At 42.6% G+C, this 14,007-nt stretch overlaps 2 protein-coding genes across 6 annotated transcripts; one reads left to right on the forward strand and one right to left on the reverse strand.

The window, feature by feature from the left end:
- Positions 1-8: 8 nt before the first annotated feature.
- LOC131132007 (uncharacterized) lies at positions 9-4,101 on the reverse strand. 4 transcript variants are annotated; one of them, XM_058077139.1, is made up of 15 exons: positions 3,734-4,101; positions 3,193-3,251; positions 3,076-3,115; positions 2,859-3,003; positions 2,362-2,491; positions 2,135-2,189; positions 1,799-2,059; positions 1,636-1,727; positions 1,411-1,556; positions 1,285-1,354; positions 1,184-1,217; positions 965-992; positions 813-892; positions 293-749; positions 9-218 (listed from the first exon to the last, which is right to left on the reverse strand). In XM_058077139.1, exons 2-15 carry the CDS (start codon positions 3,213-3,215, stop codon positions 97-99), a joined length of 1,683 nt encoding a protein of 560 aa, XP_057933122.1. In that variant the 5' UTR covers positions 3,216-3,251; positions 3,734-4,101; the 3' UTR covers positions 9-96. The 4 variants fall into 4 exon arrangements, with proteins under 4 accessions (XP_057933122.1, XP_057933124.1, XP_057933123.1 ...); XM_058077141.1 differs by lacking the exon at positions 3,734-4,101 and having other exon boundaries at positions 1,799-1,884; positions 1,945-2,059; positions 3,193-3,519; XM_058077140.1 differs by lacking the exon at positions 3,734-4,101 and adding an exon at positions 3,413-3,497.
- Positions 3,672-13,956, forward strand: LOC131132005 (ATP-binding cassette sub-family D member 2-like). Of its 2 annotated transcripts, XM_058077130.1 has the most exons (11): positions 3,672-4,748; positions 4,867-5,047; positions 5,118-5,239; positions 6,751-6,913; positions 7,097-7,191; positions 8,200-8,345; positions 9,011-9,156; positions 9,388-9,472; positions 10,880-11,005; positions 11,072-11,278; positions 13,938-13,956. In XM_058077130.1, exons 1-10 carry the CDS (start codon positions 3,831-3,833, stop codon positions 11,274-11,276), a joined length of 2,187 nt encoding a protein of 728 aa, XP_057933113.1. In that variant the 5' UTR covers positions 3,672-3,830; the 3' UTR covers positions 11,277-11,278; positions 13,938-13,956. The 2 variants fall into 2 exon arrangements, with proteins under 2 accessions (XP_057933113.1, XP_057933112.1); XM_058077129.1 differs by lacking the exon at positions 13,938-13,956 and having other exon boundaries at positions 11,072-13,554.
- Positions 13,957-14,007: the final 51 nt, after the last annotated feature.

Consider the following 14,007-nt stretch of genomic DNA (forward strand, 5'->3'; position numbering starts at 1 on the left):
TGAATCAATAACGCTTTGGAGTTTTTATTTCACCAACAGGAGGCTAATACCATTCAGTCAGGACAACATGGAACAGGTATGTCCTCTTTATCGTCATCATTCCTCCTCCTTTCTCTGCTTGAGCAGGAGCAAAATGTTGGCTATTTCCTCAAGCGTTTCAGCCTCCTCTGAGAGTCTACTGGTGTCTTGTTGCCCTCTGACCTCATTCTGCTGCACTTCTAGAAAAAGAGCACACATTCAGCGGCATTGTACCTTACAGAAAAGTGAGGTTAGCAGGGGTTAACTCATGTACCTTTGCGGTTGATTCGCTTCATCATGTCTTGGAAAAGCCTTAATTTGTTGCTACTTCTGTTTGTAGGAGAATTCCTGATCTTGGTTCCTCCATTGATAGCTATTGGAGCATCTGTGGAGCCAGTCTGCCCCCTAGTGGACGCCTGCTGACGTGACACATCAACAGGTGACAGGCGTAAGGACTCTGACGATGGACTGCACTGAGTCGCAGCATCACACATCTCATGGGTGGTTTGGGTTTCTGCTTCTCGCATTTCCCTGTGTGTTTTCTTCAATGTGCACATTTCTGAGCTCTCGGTTGGAGCTTGCACGTGAGGAGACGCATATGGAGATGTGTTGACATTTCTTATGCTGTCATTCTTCGCCATAGTTTGACAGTCCCAGTTCTGTTGTTGATTTATGCATGGAGTAGTGTCTGAACAACAGGCTTGATCCAATGGCTGCTGGCATTCTTCACACTAATAGACACGGAGAAAAAGTCTGATCACTTTAAATCAAACGTTGGAGGAATGCTAACTTACATCACTGGAGTTTGAACTCAGGCAACCCCTTCTACAAGAGGAGCTTGGTGAATAGCCATTCATTGGGTAGTCGGGACATGCTGCGGAGAGAAAAAAACGTTGCTTTGCATACATAATGAATGGATCAATGTGTTGAACTTGGGGGGACTTACCAAAGTGCATGTTGCTGCAGTTGGGCAGCTGCAAGTGAATCATAATAATTATATTGAAAAGTAGTAGTGTATTATTCAATATATTGTTACTAGGGCTGTCACGAGACTATACATGAGATTGGGTGTATGAGATAAGACGAAATTTTAACATGACTTGTCAAGTTCCGGTAGTTTTTATTTACTCTGTGACTAATTATTATTGATGATTGCATATCTTACCTGCACACCAATGACCTGTGGTTCAGGGACAGTTCTAACACAACAAAAGTCAACAAATTAATTTAAAAAAAACACATATTTAATTGCTTAAATATACCTACTGTGGTGTTGAAGCTTGACCTGCTGGTTCGTCTTTGAGATGTATCTTTGTTTTTTCACTCCCAAAAAGAGCTGTAATGCAAAAGCATGTGAATAAAGTGTGGCTTTACCACGTCATCTTAAAATACCATCATATTCTTCATTGCTGAAGCCCATAAAGACGTCCTCTTCAAAGTGCTGCTCCTTTCTCGTCTGGCTCAGAGTGAAGTCCAGCATGGGTTCCTGTTCTTGGTGTACATGCGTGACTTCACTTCTTGAGTGTCTACTGGCCACGCTGTAAAAATAAATCATGGGTTTTAATTTCATATTATGCGCCGTTACATTCCAAGAACATACTGTAAATATGCCCTCACAATCGTTTTGCAGTTGGGGGTGGGGCCAGGTTAGAAGCAGAAGACCAGGTGATGCCCTCTATCATCGGCCTGGGTTGAAAGTAAGGCTGAAACTAGAGCATAAATAGGTGTTACACTAATTCGTGCCCCCGTGTGGGAAGTGGTCATGTTCTTTTTAGGCTACCGTGTTGTGATCCTGCCCCGATGTGTCCCAAGGCGAAGGCGGCCACTGAGACGATGGCTGTGCTTGCAACTGCAGGGAGAATCTTCCTAAAAGTATCCATAAATTCACAAAGCATTCAATTTTCTCTATTTTATAAGCTACACCACCTTGGCCTCCTGAGGAGGAGGATGAGGACGAGAAGGGGCTCACAGGATCCACTATTGGCGGCAGGTATGCTGACGCACTGTTGTCTGAGTTGGCTGACTCCAGAACAGGTGACAACTTTAATTGATAAGCACATTTATTTAGTACACACCAAACAAATGTTCATTTCCGGCTAATTTTTGTTACTTTTACCTGCCGAATCTTAAAAGCTTGTGGAACAATATGTCCTCTCCTTTGTCCTTGAATGCTGCAACAGAACAGAATACTGACTTTACGCCATTAAACATTTTCTTGACACTCTTTACAGTCACTGAGGTTCTACTCTCAAAAACATCTAATCCCTTTGTGCATTGCGTATATTGTACCTGGAGGAGCATAATTGAACCCCTGTAGCTTTGACTATGAAGGGGCCCCTCTACCTGTATAAAGGTTGGCTGTCAACAAGACTCAGCTGTGATGGAGAACAGGGGCTCATAGGTAGCACTAAGGGTTCCATTCCCCGCTTCTTCCCTCTTCCTTTGGCGCTCAGCACTGATACTGGAGGAGGATCTGAAAGGGAGGAGATAATTTGATGGTCCAGAACCAAAATGCCTCCCTTTAAAGGTGTTTTTCTTTAAAGCCACTTTTCTTTTTGCTACTAGGGAAGTCCTATACCTATATTTATACTGTTATTCTGTATATTTTGTATTTTCATATTTTGTATTTCATATTTTGTATCCTCATTCTTTTTTAATAGATGTGTATGCACCGACTACACCAAAACAAATTCCTAGTATGTGTTTGATCATACATGGCAATAAACCTTTTCTGATTCTGATTCTGATTCTATATAAACAGAAATCTTAATGCACTCAATTTACAAATTACAAATGGTGCTATATAGCGTGGGATTTATACAGTATATGTATATTTTTACCTGTATGTTCTTTTTTTGCAGAAATCTGGTTGACAACAAACATTGTCAACAGGTCCATACTGCCAAAAGTGACACTTTGGGAGGATGATGACGTACACTTTTCACGTTTCACTTTATTTTGCATTTTCCTCTTTTCAAAGAACTCCTGTGAAGATTAAGGAGACAAATTGGCTACACCAAGGAGATGGGGGGGCAAAAATGCTTCCAAATGCCTTACACGCTGCTTTTTTGTATCGTTCTTCATAATAAGCCGGCTCCTGCACAGAAAGTACGATTAGCATGCTAAGCTAATACTTCATAAGAACAACTGTAATAAAGTGTTTATTAACCTTACCTTGACCCGCCAACCCAGTTCATTTTAGACAGCAAACAAGGCAGACTATAGTCGACAAACTAAATGGAGAAAAACGAATTAATAAATACAAGTTGTCAGGAGAAGTAATGGCTGTGGAGGTTAAAAGCGTATATTGTGCACGACACACATTAGTCTCAATTGTTCAAATGTATATCGTTAATGAACGATATGCCAAAGATAATGTACAAATCACAATTACCCAATGTAACTTCAAATATAAACAGCAAATAAAGTAATATGTTTGTATTATATTTCTATCCTGTATTGTATACTGTCATTACAGTATAATGCAAGTGGTCCAATAGAAACCGGCGGAAATGAATGGTCAAGATAGCGGAAGCTATCGCACAAAGTCAAGTAGATGGGTTAATAAAATAAAAGCATTGATCAAATGACATCGTTAAATTGGGTCACATTGGATTTATTTTGAAATCCAAACTCGGAAGTGTTAGCTTTCTACTAACAACCGCGTCATTAAAAGCTTCAGATAGAAGAAGGAGGATGTAGGACCGTTACACACCAACACGGCCGTTCAAGGTCCGTCTGTCTTCTCATGTCGACGCAGTGAGTCAGGTTTAGGGGATGGGTGTTGGCGGGGGCAGCATAACGTCTTAAAAATGTCGACCATCCTTGATGCGGCGTCCAAAGTGAAATGGGACCGCAGGGCTGTAGCCAAGCGAGCCGTGTTTCTGGCGGCTGCTGCCTACGGCGTCAAAACGCTGTACCCTGTCCTCTGCAGGCAAGTGTGCAAAAATAAACCGGCTCAAAACGGCTCTGCGTGTTCGTTAAAATCGCGCAGAGATGTTCCGGATCCCACCAAGACGTCCCCTGGGGTCAACGCCGAATTTTTCAAGCAGATACTCGAACTTGCTAAGATCCTCTTCCCCAAACTAGTGTCCAAAGAGCTCGCTTTGCTATCCTTGCATTCTGTGGCTCTCGTCTCCAGGACGTTTTTGTCGATATACGTCGCCAGCTTGGATGGGAAGATAGTCAAGACCATCGTGGAGAAGCAACCCAAGAGCTTCATCATCCAGCTGATCAAATGGCTCCTCATCGCCATCCCAGCCACCTTCGTCAACAGCGCCATCCGCTTCTTGGAGTGCAAGCTGGCTCTGGCTTTTCGCACCCGGCTGGTGCACCATGCCTACAAGACCTACTTCACAGACCAGACCTACTACAAAGTCAGCAACATGGACGGGAGGCTCACCAACCCGGACCAGTCCCTCACGGAGGATGTGCTCATGTTCTCCCAATCTGTGGCCCATCTTTACTCCAACCTCACTAAACCCATCCTTGATGTGATGCTCACTTCCTACACACTCATCCAGACCGCTCGGAGCAGGGGGGCCAACGCCAGTGGACCTACGCTGTTGGCCGGCCTCGTGGTCTTCGCCACCGCTAAAGTGCTACGGGCTTGCTCGCCCAAATTTGGAAAGCTAGTGGCCGAGGAAGCACACAGGAAGGGCTACCTGCGCTATGTGCACTCCAGGATCATTGCCAACGCCGAGGAAATAGCCTTCTATAGGGGACATAAGGTATGTACAATGCTAATAATTCCATGCTGGCTCACTCGTGTTGCCTTTGGCCTATGTGCTGCAGGTTTCCCACCCCTTCAATACAACATATTTACATGGATTACGATATCCCTGGCAGGTGGAGATGCGTCAGCTCCAAAAGTGCTACCGCGCCCTGGCGGACCAGATGAACTTGATCCTCTCCAAGCGTCTGTGGTACATCATGATCGAGCAGTTCCTCATGAAGTACGTGTGGAGTGGCAGCGGCCTCGTCATGGTGGCCGTGCCCATCATCACCGCCACCGGATTCGCAGACAACGGTAGAACATACAAAATGGCTAGAAATAGTTGCTACTGCGATTGCGATGCGTGTGTTTTTGTCTTCTACAGAAACAGCTGACGGTCGCACACACATGATGGTGAGCGAGAGGACGGAGGCTTTCACCACCGCCCGCAACCTTCTGGCCTCGGGAGCCGACGCTATCGAGAGGATCATGTCGTCCTACAAAGAGGTCACCACCCTCATCTCAGCTAACCAAACAACATAATATTAGTAATTAATTAATAATATCATAAATTGGCCTCTTGATGTACTCCACAAGATGGCAGCTTATGTACCTCTGCATGCGCTTTAAAATGTTGCTCAGCTGTCAGTATAAATGTGTGTCACGCATGCCGTGTTGCACTGGTCATGGCTATAAATACTGGCTTACCAGTTTCCTCCTTACCGCTATTACAACATTGGTTCTGTTGCTGATGTGTTGCGCAATATACTTGACCATTTTTTAAATTAAAGTTAAAGGAGAAAGTTATCTAGAGTCACATAAATATATAATGACGCAACATATCAGACTTCTACCAGATGTAAGCTCTGAGCAAGCAGCTCGCCCACTTCTTGACATTTTTGTGTGCTCTGATTGTGTGTTGTGTGCACTCACACAGCAAGCCTCTGCTTGTATTGCCAAGATGGCATTCCTTCGACGTGCACTCATGAAGGTGCGTGTTTGGATGAGTAGCCGAGATTCTGATTGGTCCGCATCTCGTAAACTCTTTTGTGTCTCTTCTTTTCTGTTTGAACTCAACTTATTCAGTTGTAACAACACTTACGGTAAGTGGTCATTACAAAGGAGAATAGCGGTTTTGTCGTTGCCTTGGTAACTCCAGATGCTGGCGACAGATGCTGCACTTGTTAATGGTGGCTGTGGAGTTTGCACGTACGACATCTGTGTGGGCGGTTTCCGCCCACATTCCAAAAACAGGCATTAATTGGCAACTCAATTGTCCATAGGTATGAATGTGAGCATGAATGGTTGTTTTTCTATATGTGCCCTGTGATTGGCTGGCGACCAGTCCAGGGTGTACCCCGCCTCTTGCCCAAAGTCAGCTGGGATAGGCTCCAGCATACCCCCGCGACCCTCGTGAGGATAAGCGGAATAGATGGATGGATTTTAATCCCAATTTGTTTGCAGCATGGAAATTCCCAAATGTTTATGTGTGTTATCTGTATACATTTTCAGAAATTTCAGCCATCAAATATAACGAAAAGAACGGAAGAGTGAAATTGGTTGCTTTAGCCTGCTGACTGGCCACGGCTCCTTCTCTGAAGGCTTAACCTCGCCGTGAATAATCCTCCATCTGTTGATCTTTTAACTTGCATCGCTCTCTCTCTCTCTCTGTTTCACCATTAACATATGTATGTTGTCCAAGATCAGGCTTCATATTTTACTTTGTGTTCTACTTGAGTCAGTGCAGGCTCACATGGCATCTGTGTAGAGTCAGGATGCGTGTGTTAGTTGAGAATCAAGCTGAGTCCACAGCCTGTCTCGTCTCTGCGGGGTTTGGCGCAACATTGATGCAGCTGATTTTCTACTTGAAAGTGTTTGCTCTCAAGAGAATGCTGTTGGAAAAGTAACGCTTGTGTACAAACTTGGCAAATATGACTTATTATTAATATTCTAACATATAAACATCATGCTAAAATTGACTTAAAAACGACCTTTGACCCGCTGGCGTGTGTGTTCAGGTCACAGAGCTGGCGGGCTACACAGCACGGGTCCACAACATGTTTGTGGTGTTCGAGGACGTCCAGCGGGGTATCTACAAGCGCTCCTCTCTCACGGCCGCGACCGGAGTAGAGAAGAAGAACAAGCCAGGGATGCACATTGACGGACCGCTGGAGATCAAGGGTATCCACCGCTGCACCTGTGAAAGCGTTTGAATGCAACACAATACAAACCACACGGAAAGGGAAGGGCAAAGGTCAACATATCTAGAACAAATCGCCTCTTAGAGCAGTATTAAGCCGAGAGGGTTTAATCCTGTACTGCCTGTTTTCTTGATCCTTTTTTTTACGTGTCCTCTCATCTCAGGGGAAGTCATCGACGTGGATAACGGCATTGTGTGCGAAAACGTCCCGATTATCACGCCAAACGGGGACGTTGTCGTGTCAAGCCTCAATGTCAAGGTGATCATTCATACATTTATATATAATATATATATATAAGACCAGGGTTTTTTTCAGATAAAAAATTCTGAAAAAGACAGGGCAGACAGTGTTGCCCTCAAGACTGGGCTTTATGGCTTCATCTTCAAGTTGGCATAACGGGCCATAACTGGACTTTATGGATGCTGTCGGAAACTGGAAAAGTGAGCGAAAACATGAAAAACAATACAAATATGTTGAGAAGTACAAAGGAGCTTCTTTGTCATTTTTTTCACATGTGAATGTAGATACATTTGGATGCGGGAGAAGTAGGAGCTGTCTCCAAAAGTATGCAATAAGACTGGACAAAGTCGCTAAATTTGTCAACATTTTTCCCGAGTGTCTGGAGGATTCTGATTCTTTGCTAAACACGGTCTTACAGGTTAGCAAAAAGCACTGCGGGTTACCCAGCATGCCTTGCGGTGTGTAGATGGGGGGGTGCTTTTGCCTGTTTGTTTGCGTGTGCCGTTATATGTTCCATATGTGTTAACTTTTTGTTATTATTGTTGTTCTCACCATGACTGACGCGAGTGTTTGGGCGAGTTCCTTTCCGCCGTATCAGTGCGTATCTGCTAAGTCGATCGCTGTAAATAAAGACTATTTCATTAAACTACATTCGCAGACAGTCCCATTTGAACGTGTTTAAGAGCGACAGTAAAATGTACGGCCAAATCTATTTGTGGCTGTTCTAATGTATTTGTGCCGGGCAGCCACAAATAAATACATGTATGGGAAACACTGCTGTACCATATCACTGCCTGCAAAACAGCAGTTGACTTTTCCCCAACAGTCAGAGCTTTTCTTCCTGTCCCTTACACACACACCTCATCTACCAAATTGTTTGGTTCTTTTTTTCTATTATAATGAAAAACATGTGTCTTTTTATGTTTCAGATTTTGAGATTTTTATAAAGCACATGTCTACAATAGCTGGCTTTTTGTTTGTTTTGCTGTTCATGGCTATTCATGAATGCTGTCCTGTGCCTTTAAGGTGGAAGAGGGCATGCACCTATTGATCACGGGGCCCAACGGCTGCGGTAAAAGCTCCCTTTTCCGTATCCTCAGCGGTTTGTGGCCTGTCTACGGCGGTCGCCTCCATAAACCGTCTCCTCAGCATATGTTCTACATCCCTCAGAGGTACACACACGTACAGTACATGATGTGCAAACATTCCTATGTACTACATCACATACTATTATCGCTGTATTGTTTGAGCACCGTGCTGGTGAACCCTGACTGTAATGGAATATATTGTAACAGGAGCTGTGTGCGTGTGTACAGTACTACTAATGTTACGTTTATACCTTTGTGCGTGTGTGTCATACATTTTTTTTGCCCCATTCAGTGTATTTTTCACATGCATAAAAGGTTTCCAGCTCACTATTGTGCGAATGAGGCAACATTAAAAAAGATGAAGGTTGCACTATGGCACTAAAATGCATAGATTTACCCGTAAAATTAATTTAATGTATCATTCATTTTAATATTAGAACTAATGTGGACACCTCACACACCTCACAGTAGTAAATATTTAATACACGGGTGAGCCGGCTGCCCAGTAGATGTGGGCGTATTATTTACATCAGCAACACTTGAGGCACAATGGAGGCTTTTCTTTCGAAGTAGTCGTCCCTTTAAGTGTTCATTCGATCCCACTTCAAGACGAATGGTAGCGTATGTTGCCATTCAGTTGCTTTCAATACATTATATAAAAGTTGACAACAAAGTACAGTAGATGTTGTATCTGTATCTGTTTTTATGTGAAATGCCACTAACTTGATATGACTTGTGTCTGTGTTAAGGCCCTACATGTCCATGGGCTCTCTACGGGACCAGGTCATCTATCCAGATTCGGTGGAAGACATGGCCGCCAGAGGCCTCAATGACAAAGACCTGGAGGCCATCTTGGACATCGTCAACCTCAACCACATCGTCACCAGGGAGGGAGGTGTGTGGTCTCCAGGGTATTAACCTGAGCTGAAATGGACTGCCAATCTTTTCTGAGCAGCCAACAAACAAAGGTTGATTGTTATTGGAATAAACTGCCGTGGGCAGCTTAGCGATGGTTTAACGTGTGAAAAGCGCCACTGGGGCAAAGTCCTTCATCAAATATGCAATAATAACAATCAGAATGTTACATTGATGTTGTCATGATAACTGAATTGCTGTTTGCCTTCAGGTTGGGATGCAGAACTAGACTGGAAGGACGTTCTGTCTGGAGGCGAGAAGCAAAGGATGGGCATGGCTCGCATGTTCTATCACAAGTAAGGACATGCATAAATAATCACAGCCCAGGATGTGAGGTACACCCGTGAATGTATCGTCGGAGATCTATTACAAACAATTCTAAAACACAAAACCAGCTGGGTAGTTTGCTTTTAGTATAAATAAACACAAACTATACGCATGCAAACATGTTTTCATGTCATAACTCCATTTTGCCATTTTATTTATAATATACCACATCACTTTTTGTCCACTACTGAAATACGTAGTATGAAGTAACTGCAAGATAAGAGGCTTAAAATTCTAGAAAAATGACTGTAAATGCTCCAGTTAATGCCTCTACTTGCTTAATCTCCTCTAGTTGCTGGGTGTGTGGTGTACAATTCATTAGTACCTGGTCAAAAAACATTATCTGCTGTGGCTGGAGGAAACCCTCCCCCCAATTTATTCCCCCCATAAGCAGGCGGTAGCTGCATTTTGGAGTACAGTAATATAAATACCATTTATCGCAGTAGGTTGGTTCCAGACCCGACTGTGATAAGTGAATTCCCACAAAGTAGGATCCCTGATTTATAAATGTAATATATTTCTAGTTAGAGCATAGAAAACCTATTTACAACCTTCTAAATATGTTTTTTTGTAACATTATTAGAGCCCCGTAGATATGAAATAACACCCCTACAGTCACCTTTACACACGTATGACTCCAGTATAGTATACATAATAACAGAACAAAGACATACAGTCATGGTATTTTTATGGTAATGGTAATGGTTTAATTTCAGATTACAATTGAGTGCATCACATAATCAGTTCACAGTTCCACATGTCCAAAAGGACTAGTACTTTTACAATCAGTAACTGTTACATTTGTTCACTTCCTACTTTCATCATGTAGTTTTAAGTTTTTTTTATTTATTTATTTATTTCAAATTAATTAATACATTTTTATTTTATTTTTGTCACGTACCAAAGTACGAGGTGATATGACCATCCAATGACATAATGGGTACCATAGTAAGTGTCAATATAGTGATATGTATAGCACATTATGACTGGTTCAATTCTCTTCATCCTTTTATGCTTGAAAAGACTTAGATTTAGGTCAGAAGATGTATCATATTTGCTTTGAAATATGCATTTTTGACTTATAATAGGCCATATTCAGTAACAATGATTTATTAATGAATATTTTCAAAACAAACTGTGATAGTGAAGCTACTAAATTTGAAGCACAAAGTGGCAAGGGGTTACGGTGTCATGAGTGGTCAGCATCCAGCAGCTTTATGTACCTCATCATGCGCTGTAAAATGTTGCTGAGTTGCGAGCGTACTGTTGTTGAAAATGATCTGGCCTGCGCTATTCATGCTGGCTGAGCATGTAGCATGAGTCATCAGTAAGCCAAGATGACTGTTATTAATTGGATGGACTGGCTGTGTGTGTAGGCCGAAATACGCCCTGTTGGATGAGTGCACCAGCGCCGTGAGCATCGACGTCGAGGGCAAAATTTTCCAGGCGGCCAAGGACGCCGGCATCTCTCTGCTGTCCATCACGCACAGACCATCACTGTGGTGAGAGTCGCCTCTAAAACCTCCTCTCCGATCCGCCGCATGCGTCACCTCCTCCTCTCCTGGCAGGAAGTACCACACGCACTTGCTGCAGTTTGACGGCGAGGGCTGCTGGCGCTTCGAGCAGCTGGACACGGCCACGCGCCTCTCGCTCACCGAAGAGAAGCAGCGCCTGGAGAGCCAGCTGGCCGGCATCCCCGAGATGCAGCAGCGCCTCAACGAGCTCTGCAAGATCCTGGGGGACGACTCGGTGCTCAGAACAGCTGACCAGTGAGGGTAGGCGGAGGGGAGGGGAAAAGGGGAGGAGCTTCCCTTTGCCCTGCACACACATTTGAAATGATTTTCCGTGTCTCATGCGTGTACGATCAAACTTCAATTTTAAACAGCAAAAATTTTATTTTGAAATGACAAAGCACATTTTCATGGCAAGAGGAATGTGGTTAGGAACTGATGTTTCATGGATTTGTCTTCAATATTAATTTATTTTAAGTAAGACTTAACTTCTACAGTTTTTTTTAACTATCTGTGGTGTTTGAAGATATTTTAATATAACTACTAAATTAATTTCAAAGCAGTATTCTGCTTGATTTAGATTTTATGATGCTAAATTTGACCCGTTTGTCTTTTTTAATGTCACTACATGCCTTTTTTTGTGTAGTTACCCCATTTCTTTTTCCAGCAACTGCCTTTCTTTCTTCCCAACTTTTGCCTCTGGCTTCAAGCCCACATGGACTAAAAAAAAAAAAAAAGGAGCGATTAGTGATGCAGGTCCGGCCCGGCCCCGAATACTGAGGGCTTTTTGGTTTACTGAACAAACACAATGAGCGAAAGAGGCCCCCTCTGCCGAGCAAGCAACTGACCCTGGAGGTCCAGCTTGGTAAATGTCATGTGACCACACAATTAGGTAGTCTTTTGCATAACAGACGTTATTTGCGTAATTTAGTTTTGCTTCTTCCACTTGCTGCAGTGAAATTTCATTATCTCATGCATATTTTGGTAATAAGATGCCTTGTTTGTATATTTGATGGGGGGGGGGGGGGGGTCATGAATTAGAATGACAGCAAAGCCTGCACCTTTCACATTAGGACTCGTGCTTGTGTGGGCAAAAAATGTCATTGTTGATGCTGTTTTGCCTCCTAGTTTGTTGCGAGCAACTTAGCCGAAGTTGCAGTATTGTTAAGCCCCGATGATGCGTTTGAGGGCTGCGGTACATCTAGGGGACATACAATAAGTGCTCAGGGCACAGCTGGAACACTGAAACAATGTCATGTTGCTGCTTTTTGATTTTGCCTGTCATGCTTACACTGAAATGAGTGGAGCAAACAGGAAGTGTGAATCATATGCTGCCCTGCTCAGGATAATGGCTGCTACTCAACTTCACATGAGTTTGTCCCACAAAATGTGACTTTTACTTGCATTTTCATTCAATTGTAATCCGGTTATTTCACACTCTATCTGTATGACGGTTTCCTTTGCTCTGGACAGAGTATCACACAGGCTCTGGGGTTGCCATGGCAACAGCATTCACATCTTGTGAGTCAGACTCCATTGACAGGAGGCTTGAATGAGCCTCTGAATGACGTGGAGTCTTCATCTAACGCCTCAAAAATCAGAACAAAGTGAATGATGGGAATTTTCACACAAAAAGTCCAATGCTGGCCTAACTGAGCTTGTGACAGGACGGAACGTTTTGTTGCATGGACGGAACTTTTTTGTTCTATATTTAGGGGACAAGTCAGGATCCTTTTACAGAGACAATTACAATTCCTGGCATCCCATTTGTAAAATGAACATTCAATGTATCTGCCATGTGCAAATACTTGGACAATTTTACCATTTTTGTGTTCACCGTGCATGTAGAACCAAATTGCATTGTGTAGAAATGTCCCAATAACCTTACTTTACCTGATCCTGTTGCAGTAACCATGACCTTCATTGGGGTGTTAATGTGCATGTGTTGGCGCGTGTGTGTTTCCATCCTATCAACAAAAGTGAAGATGTATTTTCTTGGAAATAAAAGCATTACGGTGCCGATAACTAATGTTTTAATGTATTAATGTAACAATGTTGCATGCTCACTTCTCTTCTTTACATTATTATTGCATCAAGTCTAGTTGTATTTGTCAGGGAAATCTATTTGTCATTTTTGCAAAGCTTTTTTTCAATAATGTTCTGCTCCTGAAAAATGAAATATTATTCACTGATATTTTTATCATTATTACTTTTATTTGGTTTTGATTTTTAATTTCAATGCAGTTACTCCATTCTATACAGAATCCTGTGTATGGATACTGTGGGTGTAATAATCACAATTGTCCACACGGCGGCATCATACTCTTGGTAACGTGGCTCACCTGAGACTTTACATTAGACACAACAGTTAGATAATGAGGTAATTGCTGACGATACTGCTTAAAATATGTTAATTACATTGCTATTGTTTTTATTATTAGTATTGTATTCTCCAATTGTTGACGATGTAACAAAAACCTTTTCAACGGGAACTGATGAAGCTGTAATATACATTCCCTCCACAAGGAGGAGCCACTTGACCACTATTGTGTAGTCACTCCTTTTTTTATTGAATTTTATTCACATGAAACATGAAAATCCAATTATTTTGTTTTACTGTTTTTTTTAATTTTATTTTTTCAATTATGTAGTAGTTTTATAATTATAACGTGCATTGGGTTGAACCGTAGATGAAACTGTAATTGACAGTCTTTCCCACTAGAGGGAGCTACTCCACTTAAAACGAAGCGCACATTTATTTACTGAATGGAATAGCGGTCATCAGGAAAATAATTTGATTTTTTAATGTCTAACAAGATGTAAGGTTTTCTACTGTGTTATCATTGCGGTTTTTTGCATTTATTTGTAGATGTTTTTTTCTTGTGGCTGTTACGAACTTCCGACGTCTGCGCTTTCCTTTCAGATTGTCTGGTGTCGGCAATGATACGTCTCAGACGAGGTGGGGGGAGGAGTTTGGTGACGTCACAGCCTCA

Source organism: Doryrhamphus excisus, chromosome 7 (genome assembly GCF_030265055.1).
Source record: "Doryrhamphus excisus isolate RoL2022-K1 chromosome 7, RoL_Dexc_1.0, whole genome shotgun sequence".
In the NCBI taxonomy this organism is placed as follows: Eukaryota; Metazoa; Chordata; class Actinopteri; order Syngnathiformes; family Syngnathidae; genus Doryrhamphus; species Doryrhamphus excisus.

Bases quoted from the DNA above. Each gene is read 5' to 3' on its own strand.
- LOC131132005 (XM_058077130.1), top strand. From the start codon at position 3,831: ATGTCGACCATCCTTGATGCGGCGTCCAAAGTGAAATGGGACCGCAGG. The intron at 6,914-7,096 runs GTATCCACCGCT...CTCTCATCTCAG, and splicing joins CGGACCGCTGGAGATCAAGG to GGGAAGTCATCGACGTGGAT. The intron at 9,157-9,387 runs GTGTGTGGTCTC...GTTTGCCTTCAG, and splicing joins CATCGTCACCAGGGAGGGAG to GTTGGGATGCAGAACTAGAC.
- LOC131132007 (XM_058077139.1), bottom strand. From the start codon at position 3,215: ATGAACTGGGTTGGCGGGTCAAG. The intron at 3,004-3,075 runs GTAAGGCATTTG...TAATCTTCACAG, and splicing joins ACGATACAAAAAAGCAGCGT to GAGTTCTTTGAAAAGAGGAA. The intron at 893-964 runs GTAAGTCCCCCC...TTCTCTCCGCAG, and splicing joins CTGCAGCAACATGCACTTTG to CATGTCCCGACTACCCAATG.